Source organism: Bubalus bubalis, chromosome 6 (genome assembly GCF_019923935.1).
Source record: "Bubalus bubalis isolate 160015118507 breed Murrah chromosome 6, NDDB_SH_1, whole genome shotgun sequence".
Taxonomy (NCBI): Eukaryota; Metazoa; Chordata; class Mammalia; order Artiodactyla; family Bovidae; genus Bubalus; species Bubalus bubalis.
In genome coordinates, this window is record NC_059162.1 from 76,437,598 (window position 1) to 76,461,297 (window position 23,700).

Here is a 23,700-nt window from a genome sequence, read left to right on the forward strand (position 1 = left end):
CATGTATTGCTGAAGCCTGGCTTGGAGAATTTTGAGCATTACTTTACTAGCATGTGAGATGAGTGCAACTGTGCGGTAGTTTGAGCATTTTTTGGCATTGCCTTTCTTTGGGACTGGAATGAAAACTGACCTTTTCCAGTCCTGTGGCCACTGCTTAGTTTTCCACATTTGCTGGCATATTGAGTGCAGCACTTTCACAGCATCATCTTTCAGGATTTGAGATAGCTCAACTGGAATTCCATCACCTCCACTAGCTTTGTTTGTAGTGATGCTTTCTAAGGCCCACTTGACTTCACATTCCAGGATGTCTGGCTCTAGGTGAGTGATCACACCATCGTGTTCTCCCTATAAAATTTTCTCTTACCACTCGTTTTTACTATAGTCCATCCTTTCAAATTGTTGTTTAATTTCCAAATTAATTCTTCCACGGCTTCAATTCACTCAGGTAATTTCTCAGTGTCTGAACTAAGGGACTCCCACCACCAAAACAGTTTCAAACTGGCGATAGAACGTTTATTAAAGTACGAAGTCTGAGATCTGCCAACAGGACCTGAGATTCTGAGCAAGTACTGGGAACTTTAGTTTCTGTATATCCATGATTTAAATAAAGCCAGGATTCTCGTCTGATGAGATAGATTTTAAGGGAAGCAATTTGGCAAGTTTTGCATCACCTGTCACAAGTAGTATACTGATGGAAAACTACTAAGCTCCATTTTACTACCCAATTAACCGGGGGGAGGGGGGTTAACTTACATTTCAGCACTGGGGAGGATGGAATTGTGGTCCCTTATATCCAGGAATCTTCCTAAAACCAAAACCAAGCGGTCAGTCGCGCGAAAGCTACGCCCCAGGTTTGTTTCTCTTGCTAACCAAATGCTTGAGACCCTGCGGGACCAGGCAGAAAAGGCTTGTGTTTGTTCGTTTTTTCCTTTTCAAATTTCAAATTCCTTTAAGCCAAATGCTGGGCTCCAAACATCCTGTAGAGGAATAAACCGCCTCACCAGTTCTGAGTGTGGAAGCATGACTCCGCCTCGCCAAAGACCTCAAGACAGACAAGCAACTTCAGAGAAGCCAGGTGAGGTAAGGAGACCGTCTCACCCCCCTGGGAGGGAGAAGATCAGCTTTCCTCAGACAGGCCCGCCTGTGCCGCAGCCTGGAGCGAGTCCACAGCCCACGCCCCCTGCGGCTGGGCCAGGGCGGTGCGTCACGTGGCCAGGCAGCTCAGCCAATCAGCGCCGCCCTCGGCGGTATTCAAATCAACGGCGGGGTCGACGGTTGTGGGGATCTGTGTCACCGCCCGGGGATCGGGGTCTGAGGGTCGCCTTTCGCTTCCATGCCGGGCACCGGGCGCTGAGGGACCCTTGGGCCTGGTGGGCGGAATGGAGAATCGGGATGTGCCTCCAGGCCCTTATCGGGCCACTAAGCTGGTAAGACAGCGCGAACGACGAGACTGGCCAGCGGGGTGATGGCCTGTTTTTACGTGAGAAGGTTCATAGTTTTTCGTAGGGCGGAGGGATGGGCGCCAGAGCCCAGGAGATCGCTGAAGAGGAGGATGAGGGGCGTTCTCGAGTATCGCGGATCTTTGCAGGACACGATTGTCCCCCTCCTTTGAGAGTCTGCCCCCCTCCTTTCTTTGCTCCAGGCTCCCGGGGTAGGCGCATCGACCCAACTTCTTAAGCGACTCTGTTCTTGGTGTTTTCGGCGTCCCCTGGAATGACTTAGAATAGTCTGAGTTTAGACGCTCCTCACGCCATATTTCCTACCCCCAACAAGATTTTAGGGGAAGGCAGTGGCAACCCACTACAGTACTTTTGCCTGGAAAATCCCATGGACGGAGGAGCCTGGTAGGCTGCAGTCCATGGGGTCGCTAAGAGTCGGGCACGACTGAGCGACTTCACTTTCACTTTTCACTTTAACGCATTGGAGAAGGAAATGGCAACCCACTCCAGTATTCTTGCCTGGAGAATCCCAGGGACAGAGGAGCCTAGCGGGCTGCCGTCTATGGGGTCTCACAGAGTCGGACACGACTGAAGCGACTTAGCAGCAGCAGAACGAGTTCCAGTGGTTTGTAGGATCAGATTGTGACAGCTTTATTTTGCCGGTCTTGTGGAATTAAATACAGGATGTATCGACTGAATACAACTCAATAACAGCTGTTTCTAACAGCTAAAACTCAGAATATTTTAAGTACCCATCAGGAGCCACTGTTTGTAGTCACAGGATTTGTACTTGCACACAGCATCTTGTGTATTTGGATCATCAATCCACGAGGATACTGTGCCACTGGTTATGTGACATTAGGAGGATCACTTGTGTAAGCATCAGTTTCCCCACTGGTAAAGTAGAGCTGAGAGTTGTCCAGAGTAGATGTTACTGTAGGTGAAAGTGTGTTAATGCTGCTGCTGCTGCTGCTAAGTCACTTCAGTCGTGTCCGACTCAGTGCGACCCCATAGACAGCAGCCCACCAGGCTCCCCCGTAGAAACTGCAGCTCAGTATAAGTTTCTTGAATAATATATGAAATCTGGAGGTGTATAAAGAAAAGAATACAGTTATTGTGTTTTCTTTCAGCTCTTAAATTTTGTGCTATGATGTTGGGACCACATAGGTTAGAGAAGTGGTAGCATAGCAAGTACTAACATAGTTGGACTTACAGATCAGATTTCTTCACCTCTAATGTAGGATTTTTTTCAATTAAAAAGCTATACGTTCTGTTTTATCTATGTACCACATCTTATTTATTCTTTCATCTGTCATAGAACATTTGGGTTGTTTCCATGTCCTGGCTATTGAATATAGTGTGGCAATGAATATTGGAGTACATGTGTCATTTTGAATTATGGTTTTCTCAGGGCATCTGCCCAATGGTGAGATTGCTGGGTCATATGGTAGTTTTATTTTTAGTTTTTGAAGGAATCTCCATACTGTTCTCCACTTGGCTGTATCAGTTTATATTCCCACCAACAGTACAAGAGGTTTCCTTCTCTCCACACCTTTGCCTGCATTTATTGTTTGTAGATTTTTTTGATGATGGCCATTCTGATGGTTTGAGGTGATACCTTATTGTAGTTTTGATTTGCATTTCTCTAATAATTAGTAAAGTTGAGCATATTTTCATGTGTTCATGGGCCATCTCTATGTATTCTTCTCCAGGGGATCTTCCCGCCCCAGGGTTTGAACCTGGGTCTCCTACATTGCAGGCAGATTGTTTACCACCTGAGCCACAAGGGAAGCCCATTTTCACTGAGCATATTTTCATGTGTTTATTGGCCATCTGTATGTCTTCTTTGAAGAAATGTCTTTTTAGGCTTTCCACCCATGTTTTGACTTGGGTTGTTTGTTTTTTGATATTGAGCTCTATGAGCTGTCTGTGAGAAAAACAAATATTATTATATTAACCCATATGTGTAGAATCTAGAAAAAATGATACAGAGGAAGCCTATTTCTGGAGCAGGAATAGAGACACAGACATAGAGAATGGAGGTGTGGACAAAGGGAGGGTAGGAAGAATTGGGAAATTAGGATTAACATTATATATATATTTATATATATATATATATGTATATTATACACGTGGGCGTGCTCAGTCATGTCTAACCCTTTAGGCTTTGTTCATGGGATTCCCCAGGCAAGAATACTGGAGTACGTTGCCATTTCCTCCTCCAGGGGATCTTCCTGACCCAGGGATTGAACTTGCATCTCCTGCATTGGCAGGCGGATTCTTTTACCACTGAGCCACCTGGGAAACCCAACTACCATGTGTAAAATAGATAGCTAATGGGAACCTGCTGTATAACACAGGGAGCTCAGCTTGGTGCTGTGTTGACCTAGATGGGTGTATAGGGGATAGGTGGGAGGAAAGTCCAGGAGGGAGGAGATATATGCATACACATAGCTGATTCACTTCACTGTACAGAGAAACTGACACAAGGTTGTAAAGCAGTTGTGTTCCAAAAAAAAATGTTTATCACCACCACCTTCTATACCACCACTCTTAGACCTGCCACAAACCCAAAAGGTTGGGTAATTTGAAAAAGATTTCTGAGAGTGTGATTATCTTTTTAAAATATAAGTATATCACAGTGTCAAACAAACAATAGACTTAAATTTTAATTTACTCCATCTGTTATGTTAATTATTGGAATCTTCACTAGTAAATATATAAACTTTTGTTAATACTAAAGGTATTTTACCAGTAAAACTACTGCCTGCCATAAGTTTTGTTTGGCCTGCTTAGTTATAAGTGCAGGTTCTAGAGTTTTCAGGTGTGTGACCTTGGTCAAGTTATTAAATATCTCAGTGCTTCATATTCCATATCTGAAAATGGGATAATAATAGTACCCATTCACTGAATTGTGAGAATTAAAGTGAAGTAATGAATGCAATGCGTAATGTCTGACACAAATGCTACTATCATATCATTAATATTAGTTGAAGTTGTAGAAACAGGAATAAATGCTTTCTCTGTTGAGGATTAAAGGCAGGTCCATTACAGTTCTCCATTATTCTCAGGTTTCCTAAGTAAGCCAATCAGCCAGTGAAGTACTTTTAGTCAAAAACCATCACATAAAAATATTCTTGTAACACTGTAATTAATAATAATAAATTAGTATGAGATGTAAAAAGATTTTAGCACAAATAAGACAAGTGATTTCTTCATGAATTTCAATGATTTGATAATATGTGAAAGGAATGAGTGGATTTTTAATTTTTTTTTATTCATTTTGCAGTGGAATGAAATTACCACATCTTTTCGAGTGGGAATGCCCCTAAGAAAACATAGGCAACACTTCAAAAAATATGGCAACTGTTTTACAGCAGGAGAAGCAGTGGACTGGCTTTATGACCTATTAAGAACTAATAGCAATTTTGGTCCTGAAGTTACAAGGCAACAGACTATCCAGCTATTGAGAAAATTTCTTAAGAATCATGTAATTGAAGATATCAAAGGCAAATGGGGGACAGAAAATCTTGATGACAACAGTCAGCTATTCAGGTATTAAACAAAGAAATAACTGCACAACTGAATTACTTAACCATAAAGTTTCACTCTGCTTCTATTATATGGTTACTAAAACAGCAGCCTCTTTAGGAGAAGTAATATTTTCTTTAGAAAACTATTGCTCTTAGTTCAATTGAAACCACTTAGAAGTTAAAGTCCTTTAAGACTAATTCCTGCACAATTCAAACCTTATAATGATAGATAGTATATATAATAAAACAGAAAAGGAGGAAAGGAGAAGATACTGTAACTTTAACATCTTCTGAAAGCTTTATAACATGTGAAGGACAGAACATTATCAACATTTAGTTTCATAGATTTAAGAATTACAAATTCTCACAGGTTCTTCCCTTCAATAGACATATAATCTATACAATCTAAGAATACATATGATGAGATAAATAATAGCAAGCTTATATAATAACTAAAAAAAGAAATATACCACAATTTGAAAAAAAATAAGCATTTATCATGTACTAGCAGCCTTACTTTATGAGTTATGTGTTTTCCTTATTTAATCCCTAGAATAGCTAAACAGGGTAGATATTAACTCATTTTTACAGGTGAAAAGGTGGAGACCATGCATCAGCAAATCTTATTCCTTCAGTCTGAAATATGCTAATGTACACATTCATCAGACTAGTGAATACATTTCTTCTCATGTCATCTGTATTGTAGCCCACCTTGAGGTCAGGAGACCTTTCTGACTCCCTTGGATCTGCATAATTAAGTTTTCTCTCATGCACCCAGAGTTCTTGATTATATATCCCTTAAATTAGATCTTTGGATTCTAATACACATGCTTTTTTACTCTACAAAATTAGTACTTTTCAAATGAAATGTAGAAATAGATTTTTGCCTTTGTGTCAAAGATGATTTATGTCACACAAGTAAACTACAATAACAAATATATAAATACTTTGTATAAAACTCTGTAAATCTTTCCTCTCTGCACTACTCATCAGTCACCATTTGAGTTTCTCTGCTGCACTCATCCTTTAGCTTTTACTGTCCTCAAGGTCCCAGGCTTGTCTATACTTCACCTCTCTCCCTGGACAGTCTCCTACTATGTCTCTGCTTTCATGCCATGTCTTAATGACTTTCAAGTCTCCAACCCAAATATCGCTCCTGAGCTTTAGGACTCACTTTTTGCCTGTTAGACAGGCACTTGACATATCATATAGCATATGAAAAATCACTACCATCTCCTAAGCTAACTTTTGACCTCTTATATCCATTTTTGTTTTTTGCTATTGCTAAATCACTTCAGTCGTCCATGTCTGAATGAATGGTAATCTTTCCTGTAGTTGCTTTCATTCTTTCCCTTCTCTTTCAATATGAGGTAATTATCAAACCATGTATATCATGCTGCCTCAGTACGCTCTGATCTGTCTGCTTGTCTTCATGATATTTTTTTCATTAGACTGTTGTTCTCTCTTACCTGAAATTCTGTAAAACTCTTAATCTCTCTACCTCTAGGCCTTTTACAGTGATAATAAAACTATGAATTGGTTTAAGAAGTCTTGTTAAAATGTTAACAGTTGCATTTGTTGATGGTCACCTATGTGGATGTTATTTTATAAAAACACCCTGTACTTGTTTGTATCTTTGAAATATTTTATATTAAATTGAAGGGAGGAAAAGCATTGTAATCAAAAGGAACAACAGAGTTCTGAAAATTGAACAGTCACAAAGGACAGAAAATATATACAAATTAGATAACTAATAAGAGAAATTTAGAAAATGTAACTTTCTAGAACTGTTTTGTATGTAAGTCATACCTCTCCTAAAGAATTAGTCCTAATAATAACCCTGAATTATACAGGAATAAAGTTAAAATATACAGTTTACTCATGATATCAGGAAACTATTAAAAAAATTTAAAGGCTTAATGAGAAAATTAATTTATGTAGAATATTCATTCCTTGATAAATTAAACCCAGTGTTTTTTAGTTATTTTTAAGATATTTGTTGTTGGTCAGTTGCTAAGTCATGTCCAACTCTTTGAGACCCATGAACTGCAGCACACCAGGCTTCCCTGTCCTTCACTGTCTCCCAGATTTTGCTCAAGCTCATGTCCATTGAGTTAGTGATGCTATCCAACTGTCTCATCCTCTTTCCCACTCCCCACCAGCACCCACCCCCAATCTTTCCCAGCATCAGGGTCTTTTCCAATGAATCAGCTCTTCGCATCAGGTGGCCAAAATATTGGAGCTTCAGCTTCAGCATCAGTCCTTCCAGTGAATATTCAGGGTTGATTTTCTTTAGGATTGACTTTATTGATCTCCTTGCAGTCCAAGGGACTCTAAAGAGTCTTCTCCCAGAACCACAATTCAAAAGATAAATAGGCACTAAAAGTTCATTATCTCACATTATTTAATTGCATATTCTTAAACCAGATTTCCTACAAGTTCTCCACTTAAAACTCTTCCACGAAGGCATCCAGAATTGAGAAAAAACAACATAGAGAATTTTTCCAAAGATAAAGATAATATTTTTAAATTGCGAAACTTATCTCGAAGAACCCCTAAAACACATGGACTACATTTCTCTCAGGTAAAAACATCCTTTTTACTAATCACTTGTTTAAATATAATTACTGTGTGCTTAATAATATCAATAGAATAATTAAAAGTAAATGATTCTTTAAGATTTGAAGCCAATGCTTGGAATCACTTAGCTATATTATATTCTAAGTGTATACATGTAAATTTGTTTGGAACTCAAATAATAATAAAAATTATAGTGAGACATACTTGAAATACTATTTGTATAATTTAAGCACATATTTTAAATTAATTTGACAGTAGTGGGGGCAGATACAAAACCAAAAGCTCTATTACGGTACATGCTAAGTGCTAAATTGCTTCACTCATATCCAACTCTTTGCAACTTCATGGACTATAGTCCACCAGGCTCCTCTGTCTGTGAGATTCTCCGGGAAAGAATACTGGAGTGGGTTGCCATTTCCTTCTCCAGGAGATCTCCCCAGTCCAGGGGTCTCTTAAGTCTCCTACATTGGCAGGCAGTTTCTTTACAACTAGTGCCACCTGGGAAGCCCCAAATATTGTATTATTTCTTCAAGTGACACCTTTACAGCTCCACAGTAGACTGATACTAATAGAATTACTAAATATTAGAAGTAGTATCAGTTCATTATTTCTAAAATTTGAGCATATCATATTAAACCAAAGTAATTCTTTTTTCAGGAAAATTCAGAGAAAATGAACTGTGAAATAATCGAGGAAGATCAAGAAAATTTAGCTGAAAACAGAGAAATAAGCCAGAAAGATGTTGAAGAAGTTTGGAGATATGTTATTCTGATCTAGTAAGCTAAAACTAAGCTATGACCAAGTTCCTGGGGGTGTTTAGGATATTATTTTGTTATTTTTGTCAGGATGCTCAGTTGAAGAAGAGCAGATTAATTCTCAACACTTAGCATTTCACCTGTACATGGGTTTCTTAATAAATACTTTGGTATTTATTGTTCTGGTATAGGAGAAGTAGAATGGTTTGACTATGATTTGCTTTTTCTTTGACTCAAAGTTGTAGCTATAGTTTGGGGTCTATGTTGGTATCCTTCAAAGATTATAAAGATAAATATACTTTAAAGTAGATACTAAATATAAGTCTTAGAGGTTCGATTTAAGAAAAATATTCTGAAAGCTTTGTCTGTTTTCTATTCATACTCTCATATTTCTATTCTACCTATTTTATGGAGAAAAAAAAAGCTTGTATTCTTTCTTCTATTTAGCCTGCAAACCGTTCTAGGTGTATCCTCCCTAGAAGAAGTCATAAATCCAAAACAAGTAATTCCTCAGTATATAATGTACAACATGACCAATACAAGTAAACACGGAGTAGTTATACTGCAAGACAAATCAGGTTGGTATCAATAAAAGAAGTTGGAATCATTTTAAACTTGCTAAAAAAGGCTGCAGCTATAGTGAGGATAAAGAAAGACCAAAATACATAAAGTAGAATGCTTCAACTGAGAGAACATCAGGGAGACTACTGTTTTATCAGAGGTGCTTTGGTTATCATTTCGAAATAATTTTTAAATGAATATTATTCACACTATTGTTTTAGCTCTTAAGGTGGATTCTTGCATGCATTTTTTTAATGGCAGAGTAAGCATCCAAAGAGTATGAAAATATAATTGAAACTATTGTTTAACCACATTTTATTGAGGACCTACAATGTGCTGGGCATTGTGCTAAAGATTAGTGATGATTAAGAGAAAAATGGTCCATTCCTTTCTGGAGCTTACATGACAAGTTACATACAGATTTAAAGGGGTCAAGACACATGCAAAACCAAAGTAACACAAAATAAAATAAGTCCAAACTTAAGAACCATATTTAAAAGAATACTGGCTTTATATTATATGTACTTTATATAATGTATTGGTTTCAAATATAAAGAAAATCAGGGAAATCAAGCCAGTTGCATTGGAAAATTTACATTACAGGAAGTGTATTAATAAATTTACTCAAAATGTTGGCTCTTTTCTTTTTTCCTAATAATCAGTTGCTGGCTGTAGAATTAACTGACATGCATTACTTTGAGATTCTTTCTGTGGGCAAGAACTTTTGAGATTTTAATCATAAGAACAAAAAGTAAATGCTGAAAACTAGGAGCTATGTTGTATATGCATCCAGCTTTGGATCAGTCCCATCTTTCATTACCTGAAATAACTTGAGTGTATGCTCTCATCTAAGCTTTCTATTTATGATTATTAACTTTTCAAGTGAAATGTACGTGTGGTTTTTGTGTTTGTGTCAAAAAACTGTAACACTTATGCATCATATTTCACTTAGTAGCAATTGAAAGATTTTAAGCAAGCCTTGCTTTGAAATCACCTTAATAGTAAAATGTATTTTAATCAATTATATTTTATTAATAGATTTATATATTAATATATATTATTTATTATATTTTATATAATTTTTATATTTTATAAAATATAATTAATAAAATATAGCTTTTTCTGTCATAGGTTTCACTCAAATCAGTAATATTCAAGAAGCATAGCTAACTTTTAAACTTGTATTTTAAAATACTATATGGCCCTATATCTTATTAAATATGTAATCAATTTTAATTCTGGTAGTACATATACATATATATAAATATATGTATAATTATGTAGCAAGTGTGAAGTTTTAAATATACTGTTACAATAATTGCATAATTAAATTATATTAATTTTTTATGTAGATGATCTTCCTCACTGGGTACTATCTGCCATGAAGTGCCTAGCAAATTGTAAGTAAACAAACGGTATATGTGTGATATGTGTATGTATTATATTGATAGTATTTAATAAGAACCAAGGGATTATTTTAATTCATGAAAGTCATGATAAAATTGAACTATATCATTTCTGTTGATGTTTAAATGAAGATCTAGTAGAACTGATTACATTTCATTGCATGTGGATTGGGTTATAGAGCACTTTTTCTGTGCAGATAATGATTTTATAATCCAAGCTAATCATTTATGACTCAGTTTTCATAGATCATAAAATCATAGGCTAGAAGATCTCAAATGATTTTTAGATATAATCTACATCAATTGTCTCATGAGTCCAGGGAGTTCAAATAGCAACTTATAAGTAAGTTCAGTTCAGTCGCTCAGTCGTGTCCGACTCTTTGCAACCCCATGAATCGCAGCACGCCAGGCCTCCCTGTCCATCACCAACTCCCAGAGTTCACCCAGACTCAAGTCCATCGAGTCAGTGATGCCATTCAGCCGTCTCATCCTCTGTTGTCCCCTTCTCCTCCTGCCCCCAATCCCTCCCAGCATCAGAGTCTTTTCCAATGAGTCAACTCTTCCCATGAGGTGGCCAAAGTACTGGAGTTTCAGCTTTAGCATCATTCCTTCCAAAGAAATCCCAGGGCTGATCTCCTTCAGAATGGACTGGTTGGATCTCCTTGCAGTCCAAGGGACTCTCAAGAGTCTTCTCCAACACCACAGTTCAAAAGCATCAATTCTTCATCACTCAGCCTTCTTCACAGTCCAACTCTCACATCCATACATGACCACAGGAAAAACCATAGCCTTGACTAGACAAACCTTTGTTGGCAAAGTAATGTCTCTGCTTTTGAATATGCTATCTAGGTTGGTCATAATTTATAAGTAAAGCAGCTTGTAAATATAAAGCTTCAATTAGAAATGAAGTCTTATAAAACCCACTTCATTCCCCTGGCCATTGTACAGAGCTTCAGCATTCAGATGTTTCATGATATGCTTCTTCTCCATAGGATATATTAATGGGACTTTTATGTTTATCAAAAAGAATGATCTTCACTAAATTAGATAATTTTTTAATGTTTTGTTCTTCAAGCTTTTCCCATACTGGTCAATGATGATTGATTTTTATAATTTAAGGCTCTGTTCAAGTACAAAACACTAATTGCTCTCAAAAGTCAGTTTTAAAAATGTGTACAGAGGTGTATGCACACATCATCAAAAGTAAAATTATATTTTAATAATTACATTATAGAAGTAATTTTCTAGGTCTTATAAAATTTGTATTTTATTAATGTTCAAAATAAATATATATTCCCTTATTGTCCACTGGGTGTCAATATGACAAAATAACAGAATAGCAATAAAGTAAATAATATTAGATACAGAAAAATTTTATTTATCAAATCAAGGTAAAGATCTTGAACAGAAACATAAGATTTTTGAAATTCTCTTTCTACCTTCCCCTACCTACCTGCCTTTCTCTCTCATACCTTGCCTCATAGATAGCAACTCAGATAGCATACTTCCAGGGATTTCTCTGATACCTCATCTTTAGGGTTTTGTTTCTTTTGCTTCCCAGTCCATGTTATACATAAGTGATACCAAAGATGCAACTTACTGGATTCCAGTTTAACAACAATATGTCTAGCAATATTAAAACTTTGATTTAACATGTTTGTTATTTATTCCTGCACAGTAATCCTATGACATACAAGAATCAGTGATCAAGATACTATTCCCAATTTTTTTCTAGAAAAGAAAACTTTGCCTTTTTTCTAATACATGAGGAGCTATATATTCAAACCTAGATTCTCTAACTGTAAATTTTCTATGTTTAATTCCAGTAAAGAATTTTCTATCTTAAAAAACTTGTAATGATTATCAAAATTTTTATTCTACATATTAAGAATATATCTCATATCCTCCTTATAAAAACTGTTTTGTTCCACATAAAGCCATCATTAGCCTTTAAACTATTAAGTGTGTATATGTGTGTGTTACCTTGAAAGATAGTAGAATAACTCTCAAATCTTAGTGCATATCACAGTCACTAGAGATACTCACCAAAAATTCAGGTTCAACTGATTGAATATGTCAGGATTTTTTTTTTTTAAATCATATCTCAGAAGATTCTTCTAGTAAAGATGCCCAGATCAGTATTTGGAAGCTACTAAATTAGTGAACAAATAGCAAAAATTTCTAGATCAATAATTCCTAGCTGCATTGGAATTCTGATAGATTCTGTACTGTATAGAAGAGATTATGCTTTTAATAGGCACACTGATGTTTCTGATTATGTAGTCCATGGACCGCACTTTAAATGCTATTGAGTCTCAAGGTCCTATGACTTGCTCTTACAGACCTCTGAGTTCTGATTTTAGCTTTGCCATCAAAGTCTCTTGCCTCTTGAGCAAGTGGCTCTGAGCTTTAGTTTCTTCATCTATAACATGAGATCAGAATTTCCTGGGGAAAAGACCAATAAGAAGGCATAATTATTTCAATAATGTTAAGCTAATTGAACAGCAATGTAATGACAGTATTTAAATTCATTCAGAGTATGCTTTATATCAGGCAAAATTTAATTATGAAAATATAAATTTGCAAAAGACAATTTGAAAAAATTATTTGCAATATCTAAATATTCTGTGCTATATAAAATGTATTGTGATAAAATTCCATTAAAATAAACTTCCCCGATGCTTTTAAAATATATTTCATTTTTCAGTCATATAAATATTAAAACTAAACAAAATATTAATAAGTGCAGTGATTTCTAGTGAAAAGATAGTGAGAAGGCATGAGATATGTGCAATCTTTTAAATTTTTGAATTATGACAGAATTTGTTGTTAAGCATAGATCCTTCATGAAATAAATACAGGCTTTAGGCTTTTTATAAGTATCTTTAAAAATTATATTTAAAAGAAATATATTTCACTTTCTTTTTGCCTTCCACTTAGGGCCAAGAAGTAATGATGTGAATAATCCAACTTATACTGGATTTGAGCGAGATGTATTCAGAACAATTGCAGATTATTTTCTAGATCTCCCAGAACCTCTACTTACCTTTGAATATTATGAATTATTTGTGAACATTTTGGGTATGTATAGATTTTTCCTTATTATTTAATTTATTTATGGTTCCAAGTCCCCCATAATTTAAAAGATCTGTATGAAAAAAGATATGTATGAAAGTGACAGGCTATACATTATTTTAAAACTCAGAAATATTCTGGTTGCTGTTATGTTTTCCAGTCATTCAAATATACCATTCTAACACCACTTCTCTACACCAGTAATGTCTTGCAATTCAGTTCATTTCTGAAACTACCCAGTTAACCCAGACCCCAAAAGTTGAGGGCAAAGTTTTTCAACTTGGATACTAACTACCCAGGACTAGCTTAGACCCCACAGATTAAGGACTCAGTTCATCAAGACTGTCCTCACTTCATACAGGAGCTGCAAATGGGGTCCTCAGGTTTAATAGCCCTTCTCCCTGGCTAATTACCAAACCCAGGGATTCCCACAACCCCCCTGAGGTTTAATAATTCACTGTGATAGTTTTCAGAACTCTGAAAAGTGCTTTACCTAATGATCACCAGTTTATTATAAAGTATATAAGTCAGGAGTAGCCAAGTAGAAGAGAGTTATAGGGCAAGAAAGGGGGGTAAGGGCTGTGCAGAGCTTCTATGTTCTCTCCAGAAATGTCACTCTCCCAAGTTTGTCCATGTATTTACCAACTGGTAAGCTCCCATAGCTGTGTTGTTTCCATTTTAATTTGAGGTTTCACTACATAGACATGGTTGATTAAATCATTGGTCATTGTTGATTAAGTTTGATCTCCACCACCACCACCAACCACCCTACCACCCCCTCCAGGGAGGTATGCGTATGTGCATGCTAAGTCACTTCAGTTGTGTCTGACTCTTTGTAACACTGTGGGCTTTAGCCTGCCCAGCTCCTCTGTCCATTGGATTCTTCAGGCAAGAATACTAGAGTGAGTTGCCATGCCCTTCTCCAGGGAATGTTCCTGACCCAGGGATTGAACCCATTTCTCTTAAGTCTTCTACATTGGCAGGTGGGTTCTTTACCACTTAGCGCCACCTGGGAAACACCAGAGTCAAGTGAAGTAAAAGTCGCTCAGTCATGTCCAACTCTTTGTGACCCTATGAACTATACAGTCCATGGAATTCTCCAGGCCAGGATACTGGAATGGGTAGCCATTCCCTTCTTCAGGAAATCTTCCCAACCCAGGGATCAAACTCAGGTCTCCTTAAGTTAAGACTAAAATTCCAACCTTCTAAGCAAGGCCAGCACTGGTGGTGGTTTAGTAGTTAAGTAATGTCCGACTCTTACAACCCCATAGACTGTAGCCTGCCAGACTTCTCTCTCCATGGTGTTCTCCAGATAAGAATACTGGAGTGGGTTGCCATTTCCTTCTCCAGGGGATCTTCCCAACCCAGGAATCGAACCCTGGTCTCCTGTATTGCAGGTAGATTCTTTACTCAACTTTACTCAGGCCAGCCCTAAGTCAACTCATTAGCATAAACTGAAGCGTGCTCAAATAGGCTCATTGTGAAGAATAAAAGGCTCCAATCACTCTGGAAATTCCTTGGGTTTTAGGAGCTATGTACCAGGTATCTGAGAGAAAAATCATATATATGTTTTCTTAAACTACAGTTGTCTTATAATTAAGAGCTTTCTAATACTTGTAGATATTTTTAATGTATTTGACTCAATCCATTTAATTAGATTGTTGAAATAAATTTTAAAATTATTTTCATCACAAGTTGGAAAACCTCTAGTCTTGCACTTTGTAACTGAATGTTGCATGTGTCCTATTTAAGTGGCTTCTGAATTAAGCAGCTGCTATTTGTACTATACTAACAATATGTACTATAGTGATGCTTTATTTTTTTAATATTGCTATTGTTTTTATTTTTGTCCACTATCATACAGTTGCATCTTAATTTTTGTTTCATTTCCTGGTAGTTGTTTGTGGCTACGTCACAGTTTCAGATAGACCCAGAGGGATACATAAAATCCAAGATGATCCACAGTCTTCAAAAATTCTTCATTTAAACAATCTGAATTCCTTCAAATCAACTGAGTGTCTTCTTCTCAGTCTTCTTCATAAAGACAAAACAAAAGAAGAATCAGATACTACTGAGAGACTCCAGATAAGTGATCAAGGATTTCAAGAAAAATATGCTAAGAAAATGCAGCTAGTTAATTTTAAAAACAGAAGAGCCAGTGCTAATGACATAATAGGAGGAAGTTGCCATAATTTAATAGGCTTAAGTAGAATGCATGTTCTATCCTCTAACATCAAACCAAGGTGCTATTCATTAGAAGGAATTGTAGATTTACCAGGGAGTTCAAGTAAAGAGGTCTCCAGTGTCTTCCATCAATCTGTTCTGAACATAGAAGGACAAAATAATATGCAATCTTTAGAGTCTGAGACCAAACAGGAATCCCTGATGAATCTTCATTCAGAGGAAAGTATTCAAAAGCCATTCTCTGTTGGTTATAAGAGAACCTCTACTTTGACCATTCAAGACCAAGAGGAGTTATATAATGGAAAGTGCAAACCGAAACAGCTTTGTAGATCTCAGAGTTTACTTTTAAGAAGTAGTACAAGAAGGAATAGTTATATTAATATGCCAGTGGCTGAAATTATCGTGAAACCAAATCTTGAACAAGGCAGCACCAGTGTGCAAACAGCTATGGAAGGTGAACTCGGAGAGTCTAGTACCACAATCAATAAAAGACTCTGCAAAAGCACAATAGAACTTTCAGAAAACTCTTTACCTCCAGCTTCTTCTATGTTGACTGGCACACAAAGTAAGGTTGATGCTTTCAATGCATGTAATATTAATTTTTAGTGTTTACTAACCCAGTTTTGCTTACCTGGCTTTTCTTCTCTGAAATTGCTTAATTTTTTTCTCCAAAAGAAAAAATTCTTGTTGTATAAGACTTGTCATGGCATAACTAAGATTTATTCTACTTACCTAAAGCACTCCTTTTCTTTGCCTTAAATTTCATTTATTCTGAGTCACTGTTTATAATTGGTGAAAGATTTTCAGTCCTTCATAATCCAATGGGTTATGAAGAAAATAACAAATATCTTACCATGTTTTTGAAGAATGTGTAAATTTCATGGAATAGTTAAACATAATATTAAAATATTATTTTGCCTTCCTTATATAACTGTATGCTGGTAGTATTAAAACAACTAGTGTCATTGATGATTTTTTTTTCTGGGGGGTGACTTTGCTTTCCTAGGTTTGCTGCAGCCTCATTTAGAGAGGGTTGCCATCGATGCACTGCAGTTATGTTGTTTGTTACTTCCCCCACCAAATCGTAGAAAGCTTCAACTTTTAATGCGCATGATTTCTCGAATGAGTCAAAATGTTGATATGCCCCAACTTCATGATGCAATGGGTACAAGATCACTGGTAAGTTGATTCTTAAGGAAAGAATAAGTCTGAATCATAAACCACCACCACCACCACCACCACCACCACCATTCCCCCATCCCCAGCAGAAAAAAAAAAAGATAGAAAACCAAACTAAGAATACTATTCAAGTGATGTCATGGTCTTGAAATCCTAGATTCTTGAGTTTAAAAGACTTGAAATTCTAACCTTCCCTAATGTGCAGCAGAATGCAGATTAATCCTTTGTGCCCAGTCTTTTATACTTTCACATCTTGATCTTTGTATTGTCTGAGGATTTTGCCTCTTCATTCATTCTATGTTAGAATGAGTCAGACTGTCAGACCATATTATATTGCCTCATGCCAATTCTGTTTGGTGGGGAAAGAAGAGGAGATATAGGCACTACTGAAAGCTGAAGGGCACTGTAACCCTTGAAATAGAGAATTAATGGGAAATTCATGTGTAGTAAGTCAGTGTTTCAGATACTCTGGGAGTGGAAAATTTGTATTTGATGTATTGTGTGAATTAGGATGGCTTGTCACTGTAAGCAGGAAGTTGGAAGAACTTCTGTGAAATAGTCTTGGGCTCCATATGAAGATGAGGGATGAGGCATTCATATGCAGATCCCCATTGGAAACGAACTCTTGAAATTGTACCTCTAATATGTTTCTCTGTTTCTCTCTTTATCTCTGTGTCTCTCTCTCTGTCTATTAAGAACTGCCACTTCCTCAGAGCACAGCTTCAATTTACAGGATGTTCTTGTAGCAAGGAATCAGGAGCTAAGTTCCATTCTTCCACTCAGGACAGTTTTTTGATAATAACAGACCTAATATAAAGAGAAAGAATTACTCTCAGTGATTGTGGCACCACTAAAAAGCATAAGGAAGTTTGTAGGGGAAGATATTTAGGGAGATATGAGTAGAAAGAAGATAATTTTGATTTTACACTTTTCAGTTAGGTTATAGGACATCCAAGTGAAATTTATCCTAGCGTGTTGGAAACATGAGCCTGGTGAAAAAAGATCAGGTCTGAAAGTACATGTTTTGAAAAGTGATAGTTGAAGGTATGGAAGTAAATGAGCTCTACAAAGCTGAGGAAGAAAAGAATAAAAATCTGAGGACTGAACCTTAGTAGAAGATAGGAAAAACCTGCCAGACATGTAGAAATAAAACCAAAAATAGTTCAATAAATACGCTCAGCATCTATTATGTGCACAATACCTAAAATACAATTCTGTATTCAGATTATTTTAGAATGAAGTGTGTGTTTATGTGTGCCTTATTAAATTAATCCCACAAAAATACAAATAGAATATATAACATATAAACACACGTGGTTACAAGGTTGGCACCATATATCTTTTGAAACTGGAAAATAGTGTGTGTAAGGGTGCATGCATGTATGTGTCTTGTATTTGGTGGCTTATATGGATATAAATGAGAGTAAATTAGTTTTGAAACCCAAAATTTATCCCAGGATTTGAAGATCATCATGATGGAACTGAAAAATACATATGTTGTCTTTAAAGACTGATGGAATAGCATTAAAAACTATTTTCCAATTTCAAAAGATATATGGTGCCAACCTTGTAACCACGTGTATTTATATGTTATATATTCTTCTATTTGTGTTTTTGTGGGATCAATTTAATAAGTCACTCTTCTCTAACAGTCTTTGTGCTGTACTGTGCTTAGACATGTCTGACTCTTTGCAACCCTGGGGACTTTAATTTGCCAGGCTGTTCTGTCCAGGGCGATTCTCCAGGCAAGAATACTGGAATGGGTTGCCATGCCTTCCTCCAAGGGATCTTTCCTAACCCAGGTGTCCCACATTGCGGGCAGATTCTTTACCATCTGAGCCACCAGGCAAGCCCAACCAAGAATACTGGAGTCGGTAGCCTATCCCTTCCTGGCTTCTCCAGGGGAACTTCCCAATTCAGGGGCACCATATTTATATGGTATTAATGGAATCTGTGTATTTACTAATAAAAGTGTGACAAAGTTAAAGAAAAAGCTAAGTGTTCTGTAGTCATTTGGAATTTATATTAAGGAATTACTTAACAAGTACTAAAACAAAAGGAATTGGCATTTTATTCTTCCTAATGTTATGTTATTGTCCTCATTTTTTAAGCTGAAGTTGGCTTATCACTTTATCTCAATCTGTTAGCATAATGCTACCTAGAATTTACTGATAATCTAATTTATATAAAACCTTAAGCCTTTAAATTCAAGTCTTTTATTATGTTTCTAGATGATACACACTTTTTCTCGGAGTGTGTTACGCTGTGCTGAAGAAGTAGATCTTGATGAGCTTCTTGCTGCAAGATTAGTATCTTTCTTGATGGACCATCAACAGGAAATTCTTCAAGTGCCTTCTTACCTACTGGCTGCAGTAGAGAAACATCTTGACTACTTAAGAAAGGGCCATGTATGTATTGTAAGTCTTAAAATTCTTTGCATTAGTCTATTGCAAGTGTCAAACTCATCTCAAACTAGCCTTACCAAAAAGGGAAACTATTTCAGCTCACGTAAATAACCTCCAAAAGTCAGGAATATAGACAGAATATGGAGATTCAAATAGCCAGAGGACTCTTTTCCATCCCTTCATCCCTTATTTCCATTTCAGTCCTATAGTTGAAAACTGACTCCTTCACATGATGGAATATGGTTGATTAAAGTTAAAGTCACTCAGTCGTGTCTGACTCTTTGTGACCCCATGGACTATATAGTCCATGGAATTCTCCAGGCCAGAATACTGGAGCGGGTAGCCTTTCCCTTCTCCAGGGGATCTTCCCAAACCAGGGATCAAACCCAGGTCTCCCACATTGCAGGTGGATTCTTTACCAGCTGAGCCACAAGGGAAGCCCAAGAATACTGGAGTGGGTACCTTATCCCTTCTCCAGTTTATTTTCCTGACCCAGGAATCAAACCGGGGTCTCCTGCATTGCAGGCAGATTCTTTACCAAGTGAGCTATGAGGGAAGCCCTATGGTCCATTGAAGCTCTTTGCATTCCATGGGGGAAAAGAGCCATTCCTTCACCTTTGATTTGAAAAGTTATTGGTATGGACTCATATTGGCCCAGTCTGGGTTAAATGCACATTTTTTAAGTGGTTGAGGGTGATTGAGTTGGAGAGAGGGCCATACTCTGAGTGACTCTACATAGATTAGAGAATAATCTGTTATTCAAAAAAAAGTAGTGATAGTTGGGGGTAGAATGGGAAGGAGAAAAGGAATCTAAGCAGCCAAAAACAACACATCTGTTCTATTCAGTCTGACTGCCCAGCATGTATACTCATGTTTCTTCCTATGCATATCATTCTAATGTTGCCATGACTTACCATGATTATAACTATCCTCTACAATTTCTTTCTCTTGTCTACAGATGTTAGAGGCCCTGCCCATATTCTTACACCTCAAAAATCGTAGATGAACACTTTCACTATTTCAAAACATTAGTGTTTTAAGCGACTGAGCGACTTCACTTTGACTTTTCACTTTCATGCACTGGAGAAGGAAATGGCAACCCACTCCAGTGTTCTTGCCTGGAGAATCCCATGGACAGAGGAGCCTGGTGGGCTGCCGTCTATGGGGTTGCACAGAGTCGGACACGACTGAAACGACTTAGCAGCAGCAGCAGCAGCAGTGTTTTAAGATGAATTAAAATATCATGTTGTTATCGTTTCATGGTTAAAAGGATAAAATCCATGGCTAATGGTACTAATGATGATTTTACATTATTAATATCTTATGTACATCCCCATTTTATGGATGAGACAAATCAAGACAAGTTTAAATCACTTGCTGATGGTTATAAAGCTGTAGTAGATTGTAGGACTGGGAGTGAGACCCTACTGACTTTTTGCTTCTCTGCTGCATAATACAGTTTTCTTAAAGTGTTGAATGTTTGATGGCAAAATAATATGAACAAAATTCCATTGAAAGAATCATTTACCAAATAGGAACATGACCTGAATTAATAGATTTGACTGTATCATTTTGTTCTTTACAGATTAAAAATCCTGGGGATGGAGTGATTGCGCCTTTGCCAACATATTCATACTGTAAGCAGATCAGTGCTCAGGAGTTTGATGAACAGAAAGTTTCTACCTCTCAAGCTGCAATTGCAGAACTTTTAGAGAATATTATTAAAAATAAGAGTTTGCCTCTAAAGGAGAAAAGGAGAAAAATAAAACAGGTAAGAGATTGAATAATTTCCTAATCATAGATATTTCTAATATGCTATTGCTGTTTGTTACTTAAAAGCATTTAGAATCTAATTTCTTATTTTAATATTTTGAATTTTAAAGAATATATATATATAACTTATGTATTTCTACCTGCTTGGTTTTACTCTGTCCTGAAATTAATAATAACAATAATAACATATACCCTCCTTTATGTCAAGTATTTTGTATTTATAGCATGGATTACCTTAGGAAAATAATTATAAACTTTAGATTATAATATGTAAATTTTAGTGACTCATCATTGCCATTTAGAATTTTGGCTCTATATCAAAGCACTGTAGCCACATGATTCTAGCATGTCCAATTCCAGATCTGAGACACTCGAAGAAATATGAAATATACCAAGTAGATCCCAGTGACCTTCATGGTGTTACCAATGAGAAGAAAGAACATCTGGAATTTAGGAGAATTAATACCAGAAGAGAATCCTAGAGCATTAATGCTAACTGGGCTCCAAAAAATATTACAAGATACCTTTCACATGTGAGAAAGTGGAGGGAGAAGCAAGGATAAAGTAAAAGGATACTTATCAAATACATGTTTGAGAAAAGCACTGAATTCTTATAAAATCTTGACCAGTGGCTTCAGCTTGGATAATAATGTTAAATATCCTCTAATTCTTCACCCCATTTTTAAGTTTCAGAAGGAATATCCCTTAATATATCAGAAAAGATTTCCAACCTCTGAAAGTGAAGCAGCACTTTTTGGTGACAAACCTACAATCAAGCAACCAATGCTATTTTTAAGAAAACCAAAGTTTCATAGTTTAAGATACTAATTGAATTGAAAATTATGTACTACTTCTAGAAGTTTGGTAAGTGAAGCCATATGTAAGAATTCAGGTACTATAAAAGAAGTCTATTTATTAATACGGTTTTTTTTTTTTCAATAAAACATTATTATATAAGGAGGTGCCAAATAGTTTTTATCATTGTGAAGCTGCTAAGAAACTAGTAGACCTTAACTGAGAGCAAATAACAGTAGATGATACCAGGTATTTTAACCAGAAATGATCTTTTGTTTTTTATACAGCTATCTGGAAAAGTTATCATGATGTGTGCTAAAACTGTATTTACTTGAATTTTGAAAACTGACATTTGCTCTCAAGATTAAGCTGTAATTCTGTTTAAAAAAAAAAACTTATCTGCACATGCTTATTGATGTTACTTAAAGAACTAGATGTTTTAGTTGTTTATAATTACTTTTGTTTCTAAGTGTAAGAATGTGAAGAATATTTGGAAACTTGATGAATTAATTTTCATCTACTAAATATTGCACTCTTATATATTCTTTTTCTACTTTTGATCTATTTATGCATCTATGTGTTTTTTATATATAAGGCTTTGGTTTGCCTTTAATGTTTACCCCAACTGCTTCAGTCATTCATTTTTTTCCAGTAAATATCTTTTGCATTCTAATTGTCATGAATCTACAAAAAGGTAGAAATATGAAAGAAGTAGAAGGCAGTCATATGTTCATGTGAAAGATATTTATTTAGCAACTGCTATATGCCTTTCTTTTTTTTTTTCTTTTTTTTTAATTTTATTTTATTTTTTAAACTTTACATAATTGTATTAGTTTTGCCAAAAATCAAAATGAATCCGCCACAGGTATGCTATATGCCTTTCATTCTTCAAGATGTGAGGAGAAAATGAGGAATAAAACAGAAAACCTTTTCCCCTAAAATATTTTCTAATCAAGGAAAATATACCTATTATATACTTAAAATAACAGTACACTCCCTGAAATCAAGTCATGAGGATTCATTCCTACTGAAGACTAGCCTTTTTAATGATGAAACAGTTCTCTAAGCTAGTGTTTTTTAAATTGGTGCATATTAGAAGCACCAGGAGAGTTTTAAAATAAAAAATGCTCAGGCCCTACCTTATATTGATTAAATCAAAATTTTAACGAATAGCATATAGGCCTCAGTATTTTTTAATCTCTCCAGGTGAATCCAATATTCAGCCAACTTTGAGAATCAGTGCCCTAAATACTTTGTATAAATAAAATGTCAAACTGGTATCATATTGGCTTTATTATTTCACGGAAGAAAATCCCAAGTGTAAGTTCCTGTCCTCTTAATAGAAGATTCTCCAAATTTCTACTTGACTAACAGTACAAACTTGAAGCAATTTTTCTTCCAAATTTTTCTGAAGATTATTTAATATCTATTTGGTAAGTGTAAAGATATACATACTGAATGGGATGTAATAGACACTTATTGTTCAATGATTGTTTTGATTTCTCAGTGTAATGTCATACAGTAAAATGACAATGTTCCATTCGAGATTAATATTTTTATTAAAAATAGGAACAGAAAATAATATATCTTTTGCCCAGAAACCTTAGCTAGAAGTATTGAACCAAATTAGAATTCTTCCCAAGGTGTTTGTAGACTCAAAAATTTGTTTAAAGGTGTGTACTAGTATGAATTATGTTGTGTATTGCAATAAAAACTATTGTGGGTTTTGTAACAATTTAATTTTGTATTTATTGATTGATATTAAGTATATAAATACTATAAAGACATAGTAAACTTTCATCTCCATTAGTGTGCATTCAATTGAGGTTAAAGAGTACATGATGTAACACTTTAATAACGTGAACTCTGAAGTCAGATTTGAATCCTACTGTGCTATTTACTACGTAACTGCAGACAAGTTATTTAAATTCTCTAAATCCCAGTTTTCTCTTATCTGTATGATAAAGATTATAATAGTACATGTCTGTTAGGATGTTGTGAGCATTAAATATAAT

The 23,700-nt window shown here is 35.8% G+C and overlaps 1 protein-coding gene across 3 annotated transcripts; it reads left to right on the forward strand.

Annotated features, from left to right (window-relative positions):
* The first annotated feature begins 1,248 nt into the window (after positions 1 to 1,248).
* Positions 1,249 to 23,420, forward strand: DEPDC1 (DEP domain containing 1). 3 transcript variants are annotated; one of them, XM_025288485.3, is made up of 12 exons: positions 1,249 to 1,427; positions 4,729 to 4,994; positions 7,400 to 7,556; positions 8,210 to 8,328; positions 8,755 to 8,885; positions 10,221 to 10,268; positions 13,215 to 13,355; positions 15,247 to 16,098; positions 16,540 to 16,712; positions 18,944 to 19,129; positions 20,703 to 20,888; positions 21,578 to 23,420. In XM_025288485.3, exons 1-12 carry the CDS (start codon positions 1,380 to 1,382, stop codon positions 21,716 to 21,718), a joined length of 2,448 nt encoding a protein of 815 aa, XP_025144270.1. In that variant the 5' UTR covers positions 1,249 to 1,379; the 3' UTR covers positions 21,719 to 23,420. The 3 variants fall into 3 exon arrangements, with proteins under 3 accessions (XP_025144270.1, XP_025144272.1, XP_025144273.1); XM_025288487.3 differs by having other exon boundaries at positions 18,944 to 19,120; XM_025288488.3 differs by lacking the exon at positions 15,247 to 16,098 and having other exon boundaries at positions 18,944 to 19,120.
* The last annotated feature ends 280 nt before the right edge of the window (positions 23,421 to 23,700 follow it).